At 39.5% G+C, this 25506-nt stretch overlaps 2 protein-coding genes across 6 annotated transcripts in view; one reads left to right on the plus strand and one right to left on the minus strand.

Moving 5' to 3' along the window:
- Window positions 1-25506, minus strand: part of METTL8 (methyltransferase 8, methylcytidine) — a 118124-nt gene that overhangs the window by 62390 nt on the left and 30228 nt on the right. The gene's annotated exons all lie outside the window — the stretch shown is intronic.
- LOC128912314 (plasma membrane ascorbate-dependent reductase CYBRD1) lies at window positions 9287-24506 on the plus strand. The gene is made up of 4 exons (XM_054207961.1): window positions 9287-9718; window positions 17124-17332; window positions 19964-20118; window positions 20319-24506. The coding sequence occupies exons 1-4, from the start codon at window positions 9532-9534 to the stop codon at window positions 20617-20619; spliced, it is 852 nt and encodes a 283-aa protein (XP_054063936.1). The 5' UTR covers window positions 9287-9531; the 3' UTR covers window positions 20620-24506.

Here is a 25506-nt window from a genome sequence, read left to right on the forward strand (position 1 = left end):
TTAGGTACTTGGAAATCTCTTACGCAATCTGAATAATTCAGTATGCTAAAGAATAACAGTATCTGTAAAGTGGAGAAATTCTGAGGATACTCATGTGGTTTCCATTATGGAGGAAAAAATATTCCTGTGCACGTGCCCAGCATAATTGTCTCTGCAAGCACCGGTGTGACATCAGTACAAGAAAAGAGAAACAAAATTGCTTTGAAAAAAACAGAGCTTCCTCAGATGTGGTTTATTTTCTATTTATAAATTCAGAAATTAAGATGAATAAAATCATAGAACCATAGAATGGTTAGAGTTGGAAGGGACCCTCGTCCTATCGCTCCACTCCCTGATAAAGAGTCCCTCCCCATCTCTCCTGTAGGCCCCCTTGAGGTACTGGAAGGGGCTATAAGGTCTCCCTGGAGCCTTCTCCAGGCTGAACAACCCCAACTCTCTCAGCCTGTCCCCACAGCAGAGGGGCTCCAGCTCTTTGAGCATCTTTGTGCCTCCTCTGGACTCACTCCAACAGGTCCATGTCCTCCTTATGTTGTGAGCTCCAGAGATGGACATATATTGTCTATCACCAATCACCTCCTTATTTTCTATGTGCCTTAGCAGAGTTTCCAGGAGGACCTGCTCCATGATCTTGCCAGGCACAGAGGTGAGACTGACTGGCCTGTAGTTCCCTGGGTCTTCCTTTTTTTCCCTTTTTAAAAATGGGGGCTATGTTTCCCCTTTTGCAGGCAGCGGTCTTGCTGACTTGCAGTCTCAAGTAACTGCACCAAGGGCATACTTTAAAAGACTGAAGCCGGAAAGCTCACGCTTCCATTATTTTCACTAGCACTAGATGCCCAAGGAAAAAAAAGAATATATATGTATATACATATATACCTAAATGTAAATATATATATGAACCGTTAACATGAGTAAAGATTCTCAAATTGAATCTTTTCAAATTGAATTGAATTCTCACAGAATTGAAGGAATCTTAGCCACTATTGCCAACATTTGCAATTAGGTAAGTTCACCCAAACTTTCTGCATTTTCAGTGTGGAGAAATGTTTCTTTATTCTTTTTTTCTGGGCATGTCCCGTTACTTTAAGAGCACAGTTTCTTGCTCATTTTCACCTCATTTTGTCCTTTTTTCCTCTTGTTATTGAGAAAAATACCATTTATATTACTTAACAGTCACTGAAGACTGCCAAAAACTCACCAGCAAGAAACTTATTCCTTGTGAAACTGTGACAGCTATCCCACATGGTGGAACAGCTAATGAACAAATTAATTTGCTTCCCAGTTATGATGAGACTGCTATTAGGAATACCTGCTAGAAAGGGCAGGTATCGGAGGGGGTGTAGACTGGATGTTTTCTTAAAGAACAGTTGCGAGGAACTGCTGTTCGTTGCTTAAAGCAAAGTCTCTGGGCACTCTGCCTGAAAAAGGGAAAATGTTGGTCTCGTAAAGTAAAAAGGTCATGGACTACTGCATTCATGTTGGGTTTCACTTAAGGTTGTTTGAAACAAGCTTTCTGCTGCTGCCAGAATGTACAAAACCGAAATGATATGAGCAAAAAAGGGGAAGAAGTATTCAAAAGGTGGTTTTCTAAAGCTGAACCACAAAATAATTTGTAGAACAGCAACGGAGTTCTTTCGTAACTGCCAAGTATTGCCACAGTCACCAGTACTAAACCTTTAAAGAGCTTTTTTTCTGGAAGATGTGTGAATTGATCTCCTATGCATGTAGCAATGCCTCACTAGTAATAATTGCATGGCAGATCTGAACCTATTCAGAACCTTTTCTTCATCTCCATGAACTGGAAAAATTTAATTAGTCCCTGCTAAAACAAAGAATTCAGAAACTTCCTGCAAAAATATTACTTTTGAAGAATGGATGAGTAGTATAGTAATTCCCAGGTAGCCCTATTCATACTTGAAGAGAATTTCTGTGGATGAACGTGAATTCCAGGTGTCTCTCCTGATACACAGACTGAACGGGTTATGAGTACCAAAAGAAGGAAGAAAGTCTTTAATTTCCAGTATTTAAAATCAATGTTAGAGACATAAAAGGGAACATTTTTGTTTTGCACCTATTTCACAATGTTAGATTTTCAGAGGACCACTCGAAGCTCTCTGGTTGCTAGACTTGGCGTTTACGCAACTATTAACTTTATAGTATTTATTTCTGCTTTACTGAAGTTACAAAATGACGACCAAAATAAACTTCAGGAGTTCTAAGAGAATTTTCTGTCAATGCATTCTAATGCTGATAGATTAAATAAATTTAAAGTAGTCAAACTGCTTGCTTTGGGTAGTAAGACATTAAAATTAACTGCAAAAATAGGCGGGTTTGGAAGAATAGAAGAAACTAGGTATCCTTCCAGCAGAGTGAACAGTTACAGTGATACAATTGTAAGAACTGCTTTGGTTGGTATAGTTTAACGACTCATTTAGTAAACTGGGAGTACAAATTCCTTATTCTTGCCTGAGTGGGGAAGGAATACTGTGTTCTTAGGAATATTATAGAATCACAGAATCATAGAATTGCCTAGGTTGGAAGGGATCTTTCAGATCATCGAGTCCAACCATCAGCCCAACTCTGACAAAACCCATCACTAAACCCTATCTCTAAGCACTGTGTCTGCCCGGCTTTTAAATACCTTCAGGGATGGCGCCTCAAACACGTCCCTGGGCAGCCTGTTCCAATGCTTGATAACCCTTTCGGTGCAGAAATTTTTCCTAGTATCCAGTCTAAACCTCCCCTGGCACAACTCGAGGCCATTTCCTCTTGTCCTATGGCCTGTTCCTTGGGAGAAGAGACCGACCCCCACCTCCCTACACCCTCCTTTCAGGGAGCTGTAGAGAGCGAGAAGGTCTCCCCTCAGCCTCCTTTTCTCCAGGCTGAACACCCCCAGCTCCCTCAGCCGCTCCTCACAGGACTTGTGCTCCAGACCCCTCACCAGCTTCGTTGCCCTTCTCTGGACGCACTCCAGCACCACAATGTCTTTTTTCAGGTGAGGGACCCAAAACTGGACACAGCACTCGAGGTGGGGCCTCACCAGGGCCAAATAGCGGGGGAGATTATATTTTTAGGGAAGAGTACGTGCATGTTCTTCTCAGGAAGAAATAAAGGAAGCATGGAAGGGGAAGCAAAAATTCACTGGAATTACTCCACAGAGTGGCTCAGGAGCTCTGGCTTCCTTGAGATGCTGCAGGAGAAGCAACGCACTCCCCGAGATCTGCAGGATTGCAGGCTCACCAGCAGCAGCTGCTTGCCAGAAGCCAGATGGGGAAACTATCCCATTAATGTGTTTACTCGGATGTTCCACATTCAGACTCATACACTGGCAGTTTTCCTGATTATCTTCTGGATCTGCAGTTAACCCCAACTTTGGGCATGTACATGTGTTGCCCGCCTCTGACACGCAACCTGCAGCACATTTCCATGCTCTGGGGCAGAGAACTAGGAAACTCCTGACTCTTGACACCACACTCTTCGTATTTTAGCCCTTTATAATGCCACTGCCCCTTCTTTCTACTGCCTGGAAGCTGTCTTGATTTTATAATCCTTATAAACATTTGTTTTGTGGACCAAAGCAGTACACTTCCAGTATTTTTACTGCAAGAAAATCCTTTTTTTCCCCACTTCACCATGATATCTCAATGATCTGAACAGAGAAGAAAAATGGGATCCCAGAAGTGCCCTGGGATTGATTTGTGTCAAACACAAATTAAGACCCTTGTCTTAATTTGTATTTGATACATGCAGGAAGAATGGCTCAGTCAGTGCTGAGAATCTGAAAAGTTAGGAAGGACCAGCTTCTCTTGATAAGATTTGCTTTGAGCACAAAAAGAGCGTGCATCCTGTCTCTCTCGTCATTGAGTACACATTCACTCACAAGGCTGCTGAGCAACAGGCAAGAAAATGAGAAAGCCCAACTCAAATAAAAAGTGCAAGCGGTAACATTTTATAATCTTCCTTCAGCAACTCCAGCTACTGCCCCACGGTTCCACAATTTTCAAAAATTTCTAAAAAAGACCTTAAATTATTAGAAAAATATTTTACAACACACAGAAGCAAAATGTCTATGGATTAAAGCACAATAAAGAGTTTCATTGCAGAGGTAATACTGGCTGGCCTACAACCAGTATAGAATTTTGGACAAAAGCTGCACTATCATCTACCTTATTCTAGCTCAGTGAAAGCTCTCTCCAGGATGGAGAGTAAGTAAGGATTATTTCTAGGAAGGGTCCCATTCAATAGTTGCAATTTTTGCAAAGATAAATCAGTGATGCCCTAAACAGCAAAGGTCAAGTGGTTCTGCTTCTTAGACATGAAATTCGGTGCCAAAAAAAGTAAAAGGATCCTTCTGGTTTGTTAGTGCCATTCAAACACTGATTACTTAAACTCATTTGTCAGCATTACTCCTGGTAAGATAACTTCTGAGAGGATATTTCTAAAGCTTCCGCTGGACTATCTCAGCAGTTTTGTTTGTTTACAAGATGAACAGCCATCAGGCTTCTGGAAAACTCATCCGAATGCTTTGAGGGACACTGTAACCAGTCTGGAATGTCCTGTTCCAAGGTTTGGATCTTCGATGACTCGTCCAGCATGGGAAAACAGAGATAAAGTTGTAGCTGGTAAGAGAGACTCTAACCTCATTCTAACTACAGCTCCGACAAATCAGTCACAGAATCACAGAATCACAGAATGGTAGGGGTTGGAAGGGACCTCTGGAGATCACCTAGTCCAACCCCCTGCCAGAGCAGGGTCACCCAGAGCAGGTTGCACAGGAACACGTCCAGGCGGGTTTGGAATGTCTCCAGAGACGGAGACTCCACCACCTTTCTGGGCAGCCTGTGCCCGGGCTCTGCCACCCTCGAAGTAAAGTTCCTCCTCATGTTGAGATGGAACTTCCTCTGTTCAAGTTTGTGCCCATTACCTCTTGTCCTGTCGCCAGGCACCACTGAAAAGTGCGTGGCCCCATCCTCCTGACAGCCACTCTTCAGGTATTTATAAACATTGATAAGATCAAGATCCACCCTCAGTCATCTTTTTTCCAGACTGAAAAGACCCAAGTCCCTCAGCCTTTCTTCATAAGAGAGGGGTTCCAGTCCCCTAATCATCATTACTGGCCACCGGAAATTAGAAACACTTCCTGTATTTAAGAAGTTACATCAAAAGCACAAAATAATGATCTATGGTGACACGGCATGTTGCTTAGACAAACATTCATGTACATTTATGTCTAGGCTGCTGCTCTCACGATGTATGAACAGTATAGAAACGATGACAGAAGCTGCCAAGCAGCCACGTACCGCAGGCGCCATGCAGGCAGGAGTCCATTGCTGCCTCCTCAAAACAACCTGTGAATCTTTCTGTTTTATTGCTCTTATTTTGCCTGTCTACATTGTGGGTTCTTCCAGGTGTGAAGTCACAGCCATCCTACTCCTAGAGCCGACAATGCAGCAACCCAAAGAAAGAAGTGCATATTAGGTGATGAGCCAACAGAACCACTAAGAGGGAGCCCCACAGTGAGGGAGTTGGTGCTATACTGGAAACACATCCGTATGCTCTAGGAGATGGAGGCTCAGGCAAAGAACAGAGATCACGAAATGCTGCGGCACCTACCCACAGCAACGGTTAACAAAAACAGGTGTTCGTTGATCCAAGAGATGCAAAAGCCCCATGCAGGCTAGTTTCATTTTTATGCCAGTGGGGGTTTATGTTCCAAACAGATTACCAAGCGCATAATTCAGCCCCCAGCGGTCAGCTGTAGGATGTTGAGTTCCCACCCCCATGTAAACATGCAATCCCCTTGGACAGCGTAGCTGTGCTAAAGATTGCTTCTGATTCCATACCTATCTGATGGATGTATCAAGTGGGGCAAGAAGCGATGGAAGAACAGGAAACACGAAGAAGTACAGGCAGGAGTTACTAATTGTGCTCTCCGAAATCTCTTCCGCATTACAGATGTTCCACAAAGTACACTTAACTTTGCGTAACAATTTATTTTGCACTTTGTTCAGGTTTGGTTTATTTAACACTCTGTAAGCTTTCACATTTCTTTGATTCCATTTGAAAAACACTTTGTTCACAGTTAGCTGGCAAAACTGGGCTTCGTTTTTCAGTTCAATTAAATTCTGTGTTTGCTCTTGTTATGGGCTGCTTTAGCAGGGTACACCAGTTTGAGCTAAAGGAATTCATCACAAGGTCTTCTGAGACATATAGTTTTAGGCATAATTAAAACCCACTTGGGTATTCTGGTTCCTCTATGGGACTGTCGGGGTGACTGGATACAATCAAAGCTTGCGGAAATCAGCAGGAACTGGAAGGATTTTGCAATTTGGAGATTTAGGTTTGTAGAAGGCAGATTAAAATAAATATTTATTTTATGTTAGTTTATAGGCTTTACAGAGACAAAAGACATTTTATTAGACCAGCTCATATAACTGGAAAGAATGGACACATTTTGAGGCCTACGAATCCTTTTTTCGGAATTATATGTAGTAATTTTGCAATTCGCTGTATGGAACTGACAAGCACACTATGAAACTGATGCTTTGCAAGCTGTAACATTCCAACATAAATATGAAGGTTTTAGGGTACTCTTTAACTAAACACTAAATTGTTGAAAATATAACAGAGATTATTTGATTGTTTAAAAGACTGTGAGTAAAGGATTTCAGAGAATTAGAGAAAAAGATATTTTTAACAGGTAAAAATACCCCAAAATTGATCATGTATAAATACTATGCTGTTTAAACCACATGACATTTTTTGTGCATAAGGAGGCAGATTTATGGGTTTATTATATGCTGGTTTGCAAGTAAAGAATAGAAACATTAATTTCATTTAAGCAATCCACAGGAAACCTTGTAAAAATTTTATGAACATAATATTGAGATGACCTGCTTGCCTCATGAGCTTATGATAATCCGGCATCCTTGGAAGTTCACGCATGACTGCATTCATCAGAAGATTCAGGGCTTAGATCTTCTCTTAGATGCTGTGACTTGCAAAACTTAACAATATTGGTGTTCTAGTTACCAATGCCACTAGAACGAGCAACCACTTCAATCTGGAGAGCAAGTCACACCAAATCCACACAAATTAAAGCTAAACATCATTATACAAGTGATGTTCAAGTCAAGTTTTTCTTCAAAATGTCAGAGCCCAACATCTATTTTTAGGAGATTAGAAAGAATAATGAAGAAATATATTTGCATCCCACTTCAATCTGGCTCAGTCTTCACGTCTCTATGTAGATGTTTCCAACACTTTAGGAAGTACTGGGTTTGAATTGCCAGATACTCTACTGAAACTATTTTAAGTTCCATAAAAATGTTTCCTTTCATTTTTTTAGCCTCAATTTGAGCATATCAGACATCTCAAAGACTAGCCAAAGTGAACAGTATTTTTTATCTTTCAATCAGTTAATGAATTTCTAATTCATATGTATTTTGACACTATATGTATTTCAAAAGTAAGATAATCAAATACCAGGAAAGCAATGTTGTATATATGTTTGGGCATATCCTCCTGCTACAGCTGACAGGCTTCAGAGCCAGCTGGATGTTCTACAGCAAAGGAAAAAGTGGTCAAATACATGATTTTACAAAACAGGTCTAACCTATCAAGTTACATTTTTTACTACAGCTGCCTGTTGTCTCTTTTGCAATTCTGTTTTGTTTTCTACTGTTTTCCTCTCTAACTTCCCTGCAATGGGCCCTTCCATACCTGTTGGAATTATCTTAAGGTTTGTGTGCCCCCTTTCTCAGCTAGTGGGCATTTGATACATTTGATGTTATTCAACAGAACAATGCCCAAATACTCCTGCATGCTTAGTCCAAAGTCCGTATATGAAACTGGCTAGTATCTGTTTTACATTTACAGCTCTCAGTGAATCCAATGGGAAGCGGATGATCATATGTCCTGGTGTGAGCGACACAGGATTAATTTCTCTTTCAGTAATTCTACTTTTCGGTAAGGTCTCTTCTGATACTAGGAAAAATTGTATTTTTAGAAGACTCTACTGTCTGAATTTGTGAAAATACTTAACTTTATAGACAGCTATGACATGCGGGTTTCAAGGTCTCAGTGTTTTCAAGTTAGCCAGGTGCAGGGATGAGGAGGAGTGAGACCCGGGCACTTGACCCAGGCTGGCCAACAGGATTATTTCATACCACGAACGTCACTTTCAATATAAATTAGAAAGATTGCTGTGTAGTTTCTCTCTTCCTTGATGGTGGTGATCCAGAGAACTTCTTGGCCTGGTACCGGACCCCTGAGCCCTTCCCTTCCTCCCGAAGCTGCAGTGCTTGCAGTGTCCCACATTTGCTGTCCCTGGTGGGAGTGCACGGCTTCCTGCTGAGAGAATGGGCTACGTACAGTCCTTGTATGTTTTATATTGGTATTGAGATCAATATTACTTCATTAGTACTATTAATGTTAATTGTTTAGTATTATTCATAGAATAGAATCATAGAATGGTTAGAGTTGAAAGGGACCTTAAAGATCACCTAGTTTCACCCCCCTGCCCTGGGCAGGGACACCTCCCGCTAGACCAGGCTGCTCAAAGCCCCATCCAGCCTGGCCTTGAACACCTCCAGGGATGGGGCAGCCACAACCTCCCTGGGCAACCTGTTCCAGTGCCTCACCACCTTCACAGTGAAAAATTTCTTCCTAATATCTAATCTAAATCTCCTCTCTTTCAGTTTGAAGCCATTACCCCTCGTCCTATCACTACATGCCCTTGTAAAAAAGTCCCCCTCCAGCTTTCTTGTAGGCGCCCTTCAGATACTAGAAGGGGCTATAAGGTCTCCCCTGAGCCTTTTCTTCTCCAGGCTGAACAACACCAACCCTCTCAGCCTGCCTTCACAGGAGAGGTGCTCCAGCCCTCGGATCATCTATTCCATTATTGTTCTATTAAATTTGTTTATATTTCAACCCTCAGGTTTCCTTGTTTGTCCCGATTCCCCTTCCCGAGTAGGGAGGGTTCATCGGGTGATAATGTAATTGTCTGAGCGACAATAACTTGTTGAGGGTTCTTCAAACCATAACACAATGACAGAAGGCGCGCTCCAAGTACAGCCCATCAGTGCCTTCACCCGCGCTCCCACCCCGCGTTTCCCGCATCCCCTCTTCATCGCGACGCCCTTCCCGCTTTTATCTGCCAGCGCTTATGGTTGCGCCGCCTTATCTTTATGGCAGGTCTGTAAATTCCTGCGGCCCGCCGGTGCCCTCCCCCACCGCAGCGCCCGCCTCCGCCCCAGCCCGCTGCACAAGACCCGCCAACACCAGCTCCAGCCCCGAGTCGCGGGGAGCGGGGAGAGCCGCGGGGCGGGCACCCAGGCAGGGGACAGGCTGACACACACACACACACAAAAATAAAAAGCAGCCCCCTCCCGGAGAAGAAGCGGCGCCGAGGCGGCGGCGGGAGGTCCGGGGGGCGCGGGGAGGTGCGGCTGGCACCGCCCGCCCGGTCCCGGTCCCGCCCGCCCGCCCGGCCCCTCCTTCGGGGCGCTCGCTGCCGTGCTCGGGGCGCGGAAGATGGAGGACTACGGGCGATTCCTGGCGCTGCTGGGCTCGGCGCTGCTGGTCGGCTTCGTCTCGGTCGTCTTCTCCCTCGTCTGGGTCTTCCACTACCGCGAAGGGTTGAGCTGGGACGGCAGCCCGCGGGAGTTCAACTGGCACCCCGTCCTCATCATCACGGGATTCGTCTTCATCCAGGGCATCGGTGCGTCCGGGGACCGGGCCCGGGGCTGGCACGGAGCGGGCCGGGGGCGGCGGGGAGCGGGGCGGCCGGCGGCGGGTGACAGCGGGAGCCGGAGCCGTTTAGGAAAGCCAGCGCTCCCCGGGAGGGGGACAAAGAGTCCCTTGTAATAAGCCGAAACGGCTCTATGTGGGTTGGTGGTTTTTTTTTCCCTTCTGCAAGCACTTGTTTACCCTGGCCTGGGATCGCCTCGCACTTGGAGCAGCGCTTTGCGAGGTGCGTTTTCCCAGCCAGCCTGAATTTATGCGAGTTGAGAACCGAGATGCCAGAAGTGCTGCCCGAGGAAAAGTCTCTCTCTCTATTTTTGGCTCCCTTGCTTTTGGCTCCCTCCCACGTCCCGAGAGGAGAAAGGAAAAGTTCAGTACCACTGGAGCTAGATCCAGGAACGGGGTTCGTGCCAGAGAAAATGTAGCACCAGAAGCATCGTTAAAATGCAGTTCATCAACCCAGACTTAGAGTAAATTGTTTCATAAAATATGTCTTTTAAACTCATTCTTAATTCTCTTGCCTAAATAACATCCAATGATTACAGAATCACAGAATGATAGGGGTTGGAAGGGACCTCTGGAGATCATCTAGTCCAACCCTCCCGCCAGAGCAGGGTTTTTTTTTAATAGCATGTATGAACTTTTGATTGCATAGACTTCAGCCTTGGACTGGCTTTTAAATGTTTCCCATTACACTTAAACCATGAGCAGTATCTTTTTTTTTCCATCCCACACCATTAGTATGTTAGGTCTCAAGTGCCAGGGCTGTTCCTTGAGGCCAACATGAATTCTAGAGTTTCAGCTGTGTTTTTGCTGTTAGCATAATTGGCTAATTCCAGGAAAACAACTAAATTACACACACTGTAGCTGATAAACAGTATCAATTTAGGAAAGAAAAATGTGATGCTCTCAGTAATGTTTAAAAAGCAGATAATGATGGGGCACCACAGAGGTGCTTATCTAGTCTGTGAATATATTTAAACTAGAGTTAAATATTGCAAAAATAAGGTCACTGGACTGTACCTTAAGAATCCTGACATTTGGGAGGGTCAATTTATGCTAATGGCATTAAAACTAAAAATTTGACAGAACAGCTTCCAACAGTAACTTTTTATAAAGTCAGTGACAAAATTCTTGATAGTTTCAACATGAAGAGAACTAAGCAAAACATTAGTAACATGTTTTATCCACAGTTTTACCACTAACTTTTGCGGGGGAGAGGGCAGGGAAGATTTTACTGTTCTTAAGTAATGAAGAACCTCTGGAGACATATAGTATAAATGTCAGCAGGAGTATTTTTTCTTCGTAACAGAAGATAAACTCAAATTTTGTCTAGGCAAACTTAGAATTTCATTTTTAATAAGCTTATTTACATCTGCTTCACCGCTGAATGGTATGCTGTATTCATCCAGCCAGAAAACTTGTCCAGCACATCCGGACATTCATTCCAGTGGAACACGTTGTTTGCATCACATGTGTGTTCGCTCTTCGGCCGGAGCCCAGCCAGAGGTTGGAATATGCAGGAGGAGTGGGTGGCTGTCTAGTTCTGGCTAGGAAGGGAATGTTGTGATTTGAACATCCTCTGCAAATTTCATTTTTTCGCTGGGAGCAGGGTGTGTTCTCAGCTTTGTGGCTTCAAGTTACAAATTGCTATTGAGCAACAAACAGTATTTTGAAGTTGTTTTACATAACGTTGCTCAATAGGAAGTGTCATTTCAGGCTATAAATAAGTGAGAAACACCTGGATGACTTCACTAAGATCTATGCTACTTACTATGACCAAACTACTGTTTTTAATATAAGCATAGACTTTTTGAAGAAAAGAGGGGGAGGTTTTCTGCAGCTTTTTCCTACGCATTTGCTTTTTTTTTTCCTCTGAAACTCAGTTTTTCCCTGTGTCACATAGTAAGGATGTTGCTTCAAACCTTGTGTAGGTAAGGATAGGTGCAAATGGAAGTTTAACGTAGCTCAAAAAGAAAAAAAAGGGAACAGATACAAGGAATTCACTGATAACAGCGCATTGTTTGGGGAGGAAAATCCTATTTTTCATATATATATAAATATATATAGGAATATATATAGGAATATATTATATCTATTACATTATATATATAAAAAATAGGACTATCCTATTTTTTATATATATATATATATATAGTCCTATATAACAAGAAAAGCAAAGTCAGAGACTGAAGGGGTATTGTAGTAAATCAGATGAAATATCAACAGCTTAAGATCCCCCTGTGAATCTGATTCCAATTTGGTTGACAGAAGTCTGCCACTGAATTCAGAGTAATTTGGATGAGTCTGGGGAACAGGATACCTCTTTGCACACGTACAAGAAAAAGAAGTCTTTAAGTAGTTAGAAGTAGAAAGGAATAGCTCATAAATATCGTGGTTAAATTTGTGTGGAGGATTTGAAATAATAACCAAATGAACTGTTTCTTGAGTTCATTAAAGTCTATACAAAGGATAGAAATGTTCCATTGTTGGTCTGTAGGAGGTAGAAGGGATGACTATAATAATGTGCATATTGGAAAGTAGATGTACCCTGATAAAGTGTTGGATATATCTTGTCAATCAAATGAAAAAGCTGTAGGCATGTTAATATTAATACTTACTATTTGTTGATCAGCACCTATAGGTAAATGATACCTGACAAAACACTGTCAGCGCACAGTAATTGTCCAGATGATTTTCTAGGCTTGAAGTGGGAAAAACACAGGCAATCAAAGTGTGTGTGTGTGTATTAGTGCAGCAACGTTTTTGAAAATACTAAGATAGGGAAAAAAAATGAGGAAAAAGTGAGTTTTAAGAAGGGCTTGAAGGAATAGTAGCATGATAGAATGGGTTAAATAAGTAAATAAGTAATTCTGTCTTATTTTACATGTAGAAATGTTGAACAATGACTGTAGACACAGGGCACGCTCCAAAGGAGTATTTGCATGCTAGTTCATGTTTGGCCTGCACATGATAATGTTTGGTTCTCTCCCAAAGGACTAATTAAGAAACCCACCAAGACATAATGTGGAATAAATGATTTTTGAGGATTTCCCATTATTCACCTAATAAAAGAATATTTTTTTTCTACAGAGATGTGACAATCTCTGTTGCAGACTGAGGAGCAGCATGGTGGGTTTTCGGGCTGTGGAAGATTGAATAAAGAGTGAGTCAGAAGAAGAAGGGCGAGGTAGTCTTTGTCTCCCATCCTCAGATCAGTCTTCTACTGCTTATGAGTCACATGTAAACTCCATACAATAAAGTTGTAGGTTGACTCTATAAACCTTGGAAGATGCTTGCACAATTAATATTCCTCATTATATATGACTTATAAATATCATATAATTTGTATTTTAAACAGGCTTAAAAGATGAGGACGTAGCCTAACGTCAGCAGTATTATTATATTAATAAAGTATACAGTATATTAATAAAGGAATACAATAGGAATGTTACTTAAGAGTTCTTACAGAGAACAGTGAAGAAAAAATCCTGGTCTGCCACATTACTGTGTGGTGTTACAGAGTCAATTAAATTTTAACTGTATGGATGAAATTACCTAGGTGGGGGAGACAATCTAACGGCTCACCGTGGCTGAAAGATTCCTACTTTTTTCCTCCACTTCTCCCTTTCAGCTTTCTCCTTGACTCAGACTTCATCTTCCTACTGGTTGTTGGTTTGTGCCAGCTCCGGTCCTTGTCAGGACCCATAAACCGAATGAACTCAACTAGCAGCAAACCAACACCCACCCACCCCAAGTACAGTTTTTGCTGGAACAGAAAGTTGAATTGCCTGCACAAAGGGCCTCACAAGTGCCATAGATGGGAGAAGGGAGATGGTGGACAATATGCAAGAGCAAGGAGGAGGAGTGGAAATCTATTTTGAAGAAGGATAGTCTTTCATCTTGAAATCACATCTAAAGATAATGCTTGCCTGGAGTTACCTGACAGACATGATTACCTCTGCTTCAAACATAACAAAATATCTGTTCAAAGGAAAAATAACTAATCGCTGGAGTTTCTAACATCCAATGGGCTGAAGAATTCTCAAGAATTGGAAGGGCAAATGACTGCAGAGCTGTAAAGATCTCATCACAGGCAGCTTGCAAAGAGGCAGCTCTCAACGAGCTTAGTTTGAGTCCCTTTGAAATCATAAATGGGCACTTGTCCATTGTGGTGTTAAAGTGGTTCCCAAAGAACCTAGTGGGAATTCATAGCTTGTGGAAGGTAAGCAATAGGATCAGCCAAGAAGGAGCAGGAGAGGAAACAGGAGGAGTGAAGAGAACATTCCTTTCTGGCAGCTGTGAGGTGGTGCTGTGCAGTGCACTCACACAACCACGCTGTGTGCCTTCTGAGGTGGAAGGCACCTCATGAGCAATCCGTGACAACTCCCTAGAGCACGTGAAGCACACGCCAGACAGAAAATACTAGAGAGCTAATTCTAGAATTTTGCTCGTACATTTGGCAAAGAACAAGTGTCCCGTGCAACATACAAGATGCTGCAAGATCACTCTGCCCTATGTGACATGATTTAAAATCAGAGCTCAAAATGGGGGTGAGACCTGAGTGAAGAAGCTGTGTCTAAGGATGCCTCGACTGTCAAATCTCTTTAAGAGTAGTAGAGATGTTGTACCTAGAGAAAGTTCTTCACAGGACTGTTTTAGCATGTCACCACTAAAAATGCTGTAACTGTGTCTGTGCTTTTAACCCAGGCTATTTTAATTTTGAAATGAAATTACACATCATGTCTGAGTCTCGAGTTTTTAAGAGCTTGCACAACTGAAAGCAGAATCTTCCTCTTCCTCTCCCCTTTGTTCCCCAGATTGTCTTTCTTTCTCCTGCTGCTCAGAAAAGCGCCAGTAATGACAAAGGCAAGGGGAAGCACCCAGAACTGGAACAAAAGTGGTGATGGGGAAGTGGGATTGTGTCTTTTCACGGTGATAAACAGTCAGATCTGCTCAAGTTGCAACGTATAACTTCCTAGCCCTCACAGAAAGAGGATTAAACCGAATTGTACTATTGTACTATATGTCCTGGGCTGTGGCACATAACACGCTAATGCATGGTATTGTTAACAAGTGTCCAAACCATTCGTCTGTATTCCTTGCTGCTCTATCATTCTGTTTATGGGAAACAGCCCAGAAAATTCATGGCCCAGACAGAGATCTGAGGCTGTGTGGACGAGTGACCAAGGAGTTTGATAGTGATTTTGGAAGTTAAATCAACTAGACGACAGCATCTTATGCACCAAAGGAAAATGTTATATGAAAATTTTAGCCTGGACTTGACCCTCTGAGATCAAAGACTGAAAACTGAGACCAGGACCTATGCACATCAAGTTTACTTCAAGACATAGAGTCCAGTACTCTGCTGCACTTGGAATAAATTATTGACAATACTATGGGCCACATGGTGAGATGGAGCAAGGAGGATTTACCGGGAATATCCTCATGGGATGTTGAGGCTTGTTTGGGGCCTTTTGGCACACCTGCTTTACAAAATTAGAAAGCAGAATCAAGTTAATTAATAACAGTCTGATGCAGGCAATTATTTCAATATTAACAAGATATAAGACTATCATATACCTTTTGGGAAACTGTTGGAGGTGGTCGTAAGCTTGGTGTGCTGAATCATACCTATGTCATAGAGATTGATTACTGCCAAACCATCTTAAAACCCAGGCTTCTATCGTCCTGATTTTGTAGGATTTACTATTGTTACTTTTTAAAAGTAGAAAGCTGAGAACTACCTAACTGCTGTATATATTTAAATATTCTAAGGGATGCTTTCATTCCAGTATTATATTTTCATACAGTATGTAAAAGCACGCATTGACTTAAAATCTGATCGTAGTCTGGAAATTTCATTTGTGAACAGTGTTTTCTTTGTGAATTATTTAGTGCAGTACTGTATTTCCTGGCATGCATCCAAGTGAAAAAAGAAAAAAGGCAAACAGAACTTTGAAATTAATTTGTCACTTATTATTATTCATCACAACATACAGAATGAATATCCTATTTATTTTCCATAACCTATACTTTGTTGCATAAAAAGCTACGGTTATGAAGAAGGAATATGTAAAGCACATGAGAATCACTTAAGTAAATTCTTAATCTTTGCATTTATCCAGTAATGTTTTTGTTGTTTGTTGTTTGTTTTGTTTTGTTTCTTTTTCTGGTGCACATCTATTTCTTAATGTTTGGAACAGGAACTTTTTAAAAAACCTGCATACATTCTGATTCTTTTGTTTTAATAAAGCTAATTATATATAAATATTTGAAAGTATTTTCATAAGCAGAAACCTTGAATGAGGATGTGATAAATCAGATGAATGGAGGTCAGTCTTTTTGCCCAGGCAAGACATTATGGATGTGGCCGTTAGCCTTTACTGGTCAAGTGATCGGGTGTCCTCATAAATATTTGTCCCCTGCTATCTGAATATACTTATGTGCTGTCACACATCCAGAATTACTACCGAGTTTGTCATCAGATGTACCTGGTGCTTCAGTGATCTACTCTGGTCTGCGTGTGTTCCCTGTGGAAAGCACCTGGGTCATGCGAAAGGAGCAGGGGACAGTTGTGGCAGGGAAGGAGCAGTGGGGACCTTGAGGAGAGAGCCTGGCGACAAGCAGCTCTAGGCTAAGTTATTCCTAAGGGCCGTCTGGAGTTAGATCACTAGAAATTGTTGTTTTGTTCAGACTGGACAAAACACTATCTGCTAGAGTTATTAATGCAAATGTAGGCAAAACAACCTTTACATTCATCTAACAGTGTGAGAAGAGTTGTAGTTGCCAAATGCTTTTGTCTCTTAAGAGTCAGATTATGATTCCCTTATGCTGAGTAGCATTTTTCCCATTTAAAGTAGTCCTATTAATATCAATGCAATAGATAGTCATATAGACATCTACAGAATTGGAGAATAGCGTTATCCAAAGTTGGCAAAGAGAATAAATATGAAGAAATAATCCTACACACTTTCTCAGTAGGTGGTCTTCTGGATATAAAAATTGGGCCTTATTCTTCCAATGTGACTAGTAGCGGAAAAATCAAAATCCTATGCAGAATCCCTGTTAGATCGATTTAAGGAATGAGGAAAAGACAACACCAAGTTGTTTACTGTGCTTTTTTTGAAACACACTTAAGTTTGTTTTTTTTTTTAATTAGGAAGAAATCTCCCTAAAAGCTCTATTTAAGCCTTAGTTGTATATTTGGAATATGCTATGCTATGTGTAGGAGAAAAAGGCTTTTAATAGACTTTTTTAGAGGATTAAAGGTTGGATATTCCTGTAATTTACAATGGAACTACGTGAATGATGTATGATTATTAAAATCTGAGAGAAGTTATCCTATAAGGCATAAAATCTTGTTTCTGTTCTTTCTTCAGCTATTATTGTGTACAGGTTGCCCTGGACCTGGAAATGCAGCAAACTCCTAATGAAGTTCATACATGCTGGACTGAATACCATAGCTATGATTCTTGCAATTGTTTCTATGGTAGCCGTGTTTGAATTCCACAATGCCAGGAACATTCCTAACATGTACAGTCTGCACAGCTGGATTGGGCTGACTGCTGTTATATTTTATTCTCTCCAGGTCAGAATCTAACTGTATTTATAAACAGGTTGTAAATTTGAAGAATGTGTTGAGTAATTCAGGCACAACAGGCCCTCACTAATATACTCTTAGCTATTGGGATTCCCATTTTACATTCTGTGATTTGGCAAATTAGCATGTAAATGTGCAAATACTGGATCCTTGATTTCAAAGAAAAATGTATTTTAAAGCATTTTGTTTATTTGCTGGGATAATGGCCATTTATTTACTACTCAGTGTTTCTAAGCTCTATAAACTGCTGAAATAAAAGCAAGGTATTTGGTTTGTTGGCAGCATATTTAAATACAATTAGAGCTTTTATTAAGGAAGTCTCCAATGAAGGAATTGTTTTTCTTTTTTTCCGGCTATCATAATTTTAAGTAGTCGCTTCTTGGCCTCAAGACTCTTGTTTATCGTCAGAACAAGTGCAGCAGGGAGCAGTGCAGATCTAAAGGATATGACATCTGAAAGAGCTACTATTTGCTAACCAGTTTTCCTGAATCAGCAAAACTTTGCTAAATGTTCATGTGCATGCTTTTAATTGCTCCTACTGTCAGCGAATTAGAGTTACCATCATCTAAAATGAGCTAACAGTATATTTTGCATTTGGCATAGAAGAAGAGCAGGCATGCCCTGACATTTAGCATACACACACAGATGTGATGTTTCTGCATATCCATTCTGAACTCCATATATTGTGTTATTACACTGTGGAAATTAATTTTGTTCCTTCAAATTGTGATTTTGAATTATTTTGCCCAAACACTAAAAAGGAAAAAATATGACTTAATTATCTGGTGTTCAAGCACAGAAAATCCCCAGATGAGGGATTTGGGTTCTGGGCTTTTATCTTTCACTGCTCAGGCTAGGAGGTACAAGAAATAGTGCTGAAATAGAGGTTTTAACACTTAGAAAAAAGAAAGCATATTGCAGCATTGTTGAGTATATTCTTTATGGTTGAACAACAGCTAATGAATAAGAAGGAACAATGTTAAGATTTTCCTTGTCCTCATAATGCAGTTATTTCAGGGAAATCTGTGCTGCCACTATACTGAGTATCAGCATTTTTTTCTAATGGTTAAGATAAAGAATTACGAATAAGATCTTAATTCTACTTTTCGTTTTGCTACTATAAACATGATCAATGACACTTAATGCCTTGCCTATCTTATCAATAGAACTGTGGTGTTACTTCCTCCAAACTGGGATGTAAGTCTCCAGAGACAGATGTTTATTAACTGATTGAGCACTATTGTTAAAAACCAGTAATAAAGTAGCATCTCTGTTAATAGAGAAGACACTTGGCATTTGCCAGAACTGGCATGTCAATCTCAGAACTGAAAAATTATTGAGGGGGGATGCTCACATACTACTCTACCTACAGGAACAGTAGTGTAAATATATTGTATTTAAGCCAAATGTATGTTAATACAGCATAGCACAAGGACATAAATTTAAGAATAGGGCAGGAATTAAAAATGGAGACTGTCTCTTCAAAAGCAATGTCTCTGGAAAGAAGTCCTCAAAGACGACATGAAGGTCAAAAGGAGTTCTCACAATGCTGTGACAACAGAAGTAAATTCTTGAATAAGAGATTATCTTAACCTCTATATATGGCATTAGTGAAACACATATGAAATACTATGGAACACATTTTTTTAAATGTAAAAAAAATTGAAAAAAGCAAAGAAAATCTGGAAAAGTAATTTGAGAGCTAGAAAAACTATCTTCCAGTGAAAGACTTAAAACGCTCCAACTGTTTAGCAGATCTAAAGAAGATTAAGAGATGACTTGATTACGGTGTATTAAAAAGCTTCCCAGGGAGAAAATACCAGGCTCTTTAATCCAGCATGGAAAGACAAAACAAGGACTAAGACTGGAAGTTAAAGCGAGATGAAATACAAATTCATGCACTATTTCTAATTTAGCAGCAGGGGTGAGTAATGGTAGAACAAACTAAAGAAGGGATGCAACATCAATACGACCGTAACTGAAACCATGTGACATGATGGGTTATCTGCCATCACAAAATTAGTGCTAATGGGAGGACTCATGTCCCCTGAATAATTTCACGCCACCCACGCAAGTCTTCACTCTGTAAATGCCAACTGATTGACATATTGAGAGACCATTGCCCTTCTAAACACATGTACTGTAATTTAACTAAAACTCTTATCAAGGTAAAATTATTTAGTCCACTCAAGTCAGAAGGTTAGACTGCCTTCTCATCTTCATTTATGTGTAAATCTGTAACAGAAGCAGAGGACAGGACTTGAAGGGACTTTAAAAATGTAGCTACTCACACCTTTAATATATTACTGAATTAGTGACACTGAAAACTTTGGTTTCCAGTACTTAGTTTGGTTGCAGTTTTAGCATTACCAATCAGTTTGGGCACTGATATTAGGTGGCATTATTTATAAAATATTAAATGTCTGCTTCCCAGGTGCTAATCCAGAATGACTGCTTTGGTTTTAAAGGGAAACACATTCAGAAATAAAAACACCAATTCTTTTCAAATTTGTACCTGAAGACATCTCAAAATGGAATTTTTATGATGATTTTTATTCTGCTTGAGAAGTACAGTTTGTTTCCCATATAGCTTTAACTGTGGTTCTGTTTTGTGTTTAGCTCATCTTGGGTTTCGCTGTCTTTCTGCTCCCTTTTGCTCCAGTTCCTCTCCGAGCAGCTCTCATGCCAATACATGTTTATTCAGGTCTTACCATCTTTGCAACAGTGATTGCAACAGCTCTCATGGGAATCACAGAAAAGCTTATCTTTTCATTGTAAGTATTTTTTTTCCACTTGTTTATTAAGGTTATTCATTGCAAACAATACTTCCGTTTCATAGAATAACAACCATCTAGCACTGGGACACTGGTTTGGTTTGGTTTAAAAAGACCTCCTACCTAGAAGGAGACTGTTGGTTTTAGACCAGGATTGTCTTTAAAACAACTGACCTTTTTTTTTCCTCTCCCTTCCAAAGGAAGAATCCTGCATATAGTGCATCCCCACCAGAGGCAACTTTTGTCAACTGTCTTGGTCTTTTGCTTGTCATATTTGGTGCCCTTATTTTGTGGATGGCAAGCAGGTCCCATTGGAAGCGCCCCCCAGAAAAGAATGCTAAAGTTCTGCAGCCCATTGGAGGGACTCCTGAAGGCACAGAAGCAGAATCCACAATGACAGATGGCAGTAATGCAGACAAATCTGACCTGAGGATCAATAGTGAAGCAGCCAGAAAGCAAAACCTCAAACTTGATGAAGCAGGCCAGCGATCAACTATGTAAAGAAAATACACAGAATAACAGTACTATTATACTGCCAAATCCCACTGATTCCTTCCAATTTAGTTATATTGATATATAAATAGGTTGGGGTTTTATTTTCAGTATGGCTTGCTCAAAGATACTCAAGTTTTCTGCACATGAATTTAAATTCCAGTATTATATTATATTATATTGGTTCATGCTCAGTCCTCATTTAAAAAATGAGAGCATGAATGACATCAGATAATGGGAAAATCACATAATTGGAAAATGTTTTCCATATCACATCTTTATTTAATGCTTATATCTCTTAGAGTCATGAAAAGTTAACAAGATTGAGACTAAATTTTGCTCTGAATGATTTTGCAGGTTATGAATCAAGAGTCATGAAGTATACCAGACAGCAGAGTTTGGTTGGTCACACGTAATTTTTCTGGTAATGTTCACTTTTTTTTGAAGCTCTGATTTCTCAAGCTGATTAACCCCCTCACCAGCTACTAAGTTCTATGGGATTTGAGGTAATTCAGAACTTTGCAGAGTTGCACCATTAAAATGTTTAGTCTAAAATTTTTAAATCAAAAAAGGAATGAAAGTTTGAATGAAAATTTCATTAAATGTTATGTTTCCTTTAAAAGCTTTTATGTTTTGGGGTTTTTTAGCCAAAACCTATCTGTTGACTTTTAACCAACTCTACCAAATATATCATATATCATATAGAGAAAGCATTTGGCTTTGGATTATGTACGATCATTACTGAAATCTAAGGATATTGTAAGACATCCAAATGCAAAAGTTGTCTTATTTGGAAAACTAGAGATGCACACTTAGAAAAATATGTATTGCTTAAACGAAGTCTTCCTTTTATCCCAGAAGGTAGTATTTTACTATCTTTATTTGATTGCACAGTTCTATTGATTTGTGGCACTAGACCAGAAATTAGGAGGTTAGAAACAAGAGAAGACTGCTAGCAATCTCACAGAAGAAAGTAGCTCGAAGTGAGAAATGCTTCCTCCAAGAAACAGCTGAGCTTTTCTGATTTGATTAAAACGCTACCTGTGAACTGAAACCCAATTTTGGTATCTCCACACTGGTGTCAAAATCATTATCGTCACAGGCATGAAAACATACTTTAGTCTATAAGCAAACTTTATAAACACTATGACTTTTTAATTTGAAATTAAAGTGCTAAATAATGCAGTTTGAGTCTCTACTGGCACTTTAATTTTATAGCTCTTCCTAGCAATGGGACTATTAATGTATTATGCTCATTCATTATTTTCACAGGTATAAACAATACTTATTTCTTACTACTATAGAAGAATAATTATAGTAGATTATTTTGATTGCACATGTCAAAAATGATGAGCCTTTCTATTATAATCTCTTGTAAAACCTGCAAGTCCAAATTTACCACTGTTCATGTGGCATTGTAGACAGTTTCAGACAGCATATAATTTCCTATTTTTTTAAAGACTACATAAATTTTTATCTTCCTCAGCTTTTAAAATGTTTAAACACATTAAACTTTAGCAAGTATACAGTTTTTGTAGTTCAGTGTTGCGTTAGTACAAACAATTTTGGTCATGAGTTATTTTGGATCTTCTCTGACAAGAAGCACCTCAGTTCTTGTTATTTGATTTGTAATAACATTTAATTATTCGGTGAATGCAGTATAGAAAGCCAGCACAGTAAATTATTCAAAAAACTTTTCTGCTGTACCTTTTGGTCTTCAAGGACTACATCCCAGAGTTTTCACTTACATATGTTGGTGGATGACTGGGACACACCTAGCACTGGTGTATTGTTTCATTTGGGAAAATACCTGCTTTTAAATGCCTTAGTGTAGAATTCCGGTATGACAGCAGGAATACTATCCTATTGTGTGAGCACTCCTCCAGTCCCACTATGTGCAATGGATCGGACAGCTTTTTCCCTGTTTTTCAAGTTCCACACAATTACCTGTCTTCCCTAAAATTGTTCTGTGCAGCTTCAGTATAAAATCCAAATAGTACTGACAGCAGCTTTCTCACAGAAAAACAAGAGCACTTGTTTTACATGACATTGGTGCTCAGCTGACACGACATGGTTATGTTATGCATCCTATTACAAATTTATATATTGAACATTAAGTAGGAAGAGGCATTTGCAGTAGCTTCTGGAGAACACTAAAACTCGTCTTTTCTTCTGATCTCCTTGTGTTCTGCTGAACATGGCTGCTTTTGGTGAAATCAGTAAGCATCTTACAGCTGGTGGATGCATATTTAGTCTTTGTGAGAGCTGCTGTATTGACACTTTCGAAGGATAACAGGTGAAGTAAAGACATGAACTCAACTGCTCTAGCAATTTACTATGCTAGCTTTCTAACAGCATTTTAAGTTGGTATGTGTTGGCCTGTTAACTGTGTCTCACCCACCTGTGAAAATGAGCTCATTCAATCCTTGCAGAGTACAAAGTCATCTAATAGACGACTGTGTTTGTGTGGAAGGTATTAACTTGTCTAAGGATTGTTCTAGAAGAAACTCTAACTGTAGAGTACATTGTGAAAAAAAACCCCACAAATCCTGTGACTTTGTTTGTTACGACAGACTTGGATGTATTGAAATCAACAGCTTTTAGGTGAATGGTTCTATATGCTGGTAAAGTTAAGCTGTAGTAACCAGTATGCCTTCTGTTTTTCATTTTATTCCATGTACTGCTCAAGGGTAATGATACTTGAAAAAGAATGGTGGCATTTCTTTACTTCTCTATTCTGATGATATAAAACTAATTGAAAATCAAGGATTAGCAACCTTTTGAGGGTAGTCTGCCAGACTATATTTTTATTTTTCAACTTTGAGGTTAAACGTGATAGTAGAAACTCAGTGGGAGCTGAAAGATTCCATTCTGGGAAATTATCATAATCAGTGATACCTCATGTGTGTGAACTGTGGGCTTCTGGCTGTTTTGGCCTTTGGAAGGTCCCCGTGAGATGTGGTAGCTGTGAGCTCCTAAAACTTGCTCAACCTTGGTGTGTGCAATTCAAAACAGAAAACACGCTATAGACTTTCAGCTTCTGTTCTAAAGTGATTAAAAAGATCTTTAAGTATCCTTGCAACATATGAGGTTAGTTCAAGTGCTAAATAAAAATACATAGGACTTTGGAGAGTAACTTTCTCTGGAAAAAAAACATATTCCTAAAGCTGCTTCTCAGAGTGGCCTTCCATTAACCTTCCTTTCATGCAGCTCTTCTTACCTGTATTTATGTGTAATAGCAGCAACATGGGAAATAAAATGGTATATTTTCAACGATATAAGTGGAAGGTAGAACTCTAGCTTTTTTATCAGGATTTTTCTGCATGTTGGAAATCTTCTACATTGTTGTCTTTACAGGGACATGACTGTAGAGCTTACATTCCAAGTTTGGATTCCTATTACAACGTAGGAAGTTACAAAACCTAACACTAAAAGTGCTATTTTTTTAAGATGCCTGAAAAAAAATAATATTTTTTTAATGTTTTTACACGCTGTCATACCGTACTGTGCACAGAAGCAGAACAGTGTTTTTTCCAACATTAATGAAACTGAGAAATGATGGTGCAAATTAAATTTTAAAATTGAATGTACAGTAATTACATGTACACTTCTTACTACATGTAATCAAGAGGTTTGCATATGATATTGTAAATATGGATTACTTGTTTACATGGATATTTTATTGAGAGAACTAAAAGATATTGCCAAATATTTTCTATTTCAGAAGACTCTGTTTCTATTTCCTCCGTTTCTAACTGCCCACAAGAACTTAAAGAATTATTTTATTGTTTTGTTACTCGCGATACTTATTTGTAGATGAAAGCAAATGTTTAATTACAATGTCTATTTTCCTTATTCTTTTTTTGTATCTTAATAAAAATGATTTTTCAAGCTTATGATGCCACTCAGTACAAATTTATATTATGGTACTAAAATACAACTTTCTAAATCTGGCAAAAGATCAAATTGTTCCTGTGATTGCTTTTTGAAAACAGACAGGAGGATAGTTGTACAAAATTTCTTAAATATTTCTTAATTCCAAGTATTCCTGATGATCTTCCTAATGAGATTTATATAATCTGTAGGGTTTGAAGGATAATCAGTATATAATAGAAAGTGAAGGAATTCACTGTATAAAGAAAGAAACTGTATTCCACCTTCTGATCATAATAGAAATTCCCCATAACAGTTGCTAGAGGGGAAAAAAACCCCAAACTATCCTCAATCATGAGATTGCCATAGCAAATAAGGGAACATCATAAATTCTGATATATGACGGTCACATAATGCACTGTAAGATCCAAATACACTCAGATAAGTAACAGTAAAACTGAACACAGAGCGAAAGTTTTGACCCCATGGAATCTTCTGACCCAGATTTAACATCTGCACATCAAGATAGTCATCGATAGGTTATTGATCATAAAATGCTATGATCAAAAATGCTAAAATCATCTGTATGGGCATCTTTAACAAGTAAGAATTAAGGTATGTTCTTAAGCTTAGTAAGATTAATTGGAAAGTCTTCTAAAAGTGTAAAGCATAAACTGATTATTCCTGAATATCATACAGCTGTTGGCTAAAACTTTCCAACATCAGCATCATGATGTTGTAAGTAAAGAGTAAAAAATACTGTTACAATCATCAGTATAGCAGAAAACTTGCTGTATTCAAACCTGACAATTCCTTATTTCTTACAACTTCTCTTAATTGTCTCCTGTAGGCCGGATTTTTTGGGGGAAGTTCTGGTAAAATAGTCCATATTTTTAAAATACACTGATTACTACAAAATTCAATAAAAGCTCAATTGTATTCACATTTGAAAGAGGGAAGTCAAAATTTTGGCAGGAGGACTGCATTTGTGTGAAGTGTTTTTTGTAAGTAGTTGATGGAACC

This window comes from Rissa tridactyla, chromosome 7, assembly GCF_028500815.1.
Source record: "Rissa tridactyla isolate bRisTri1 chromosome 7, bRisTri1.patW.cur.20221130, whole genome shotgun sequence".
Lineage (NCBI taxonomy): Eukaryota > Metazoa > Chordata > Aves > Charadriiformes > Laridae > Rissa > Rissa tridactyla.

Bases quoted from the DNA above. Each gene is read 5' to 3' on its own strand.
- LOC128912314 (XM_054207961.1), top strand. From the start codon at position 9,532: ATGGAGGACTACGGGCGATTCCTGGCGCTGCTGGGCTCGGCGCTGCTG. The intron at 17,333-19,963 runs GTCAGAATCTAA...TTTTGTGTTTAG, and splicing joins TTATATTTTATTCTCTCCAG to CTCATCTTGGGTTTCGCTGT. The intron at 20,119-20,318 runs GTAAGTATTTTT...TCCCTTCCAAAG, and splicing joins GAAAAGCTTATCTTTTCATT to GAAGAATCCTGCATATAGTG.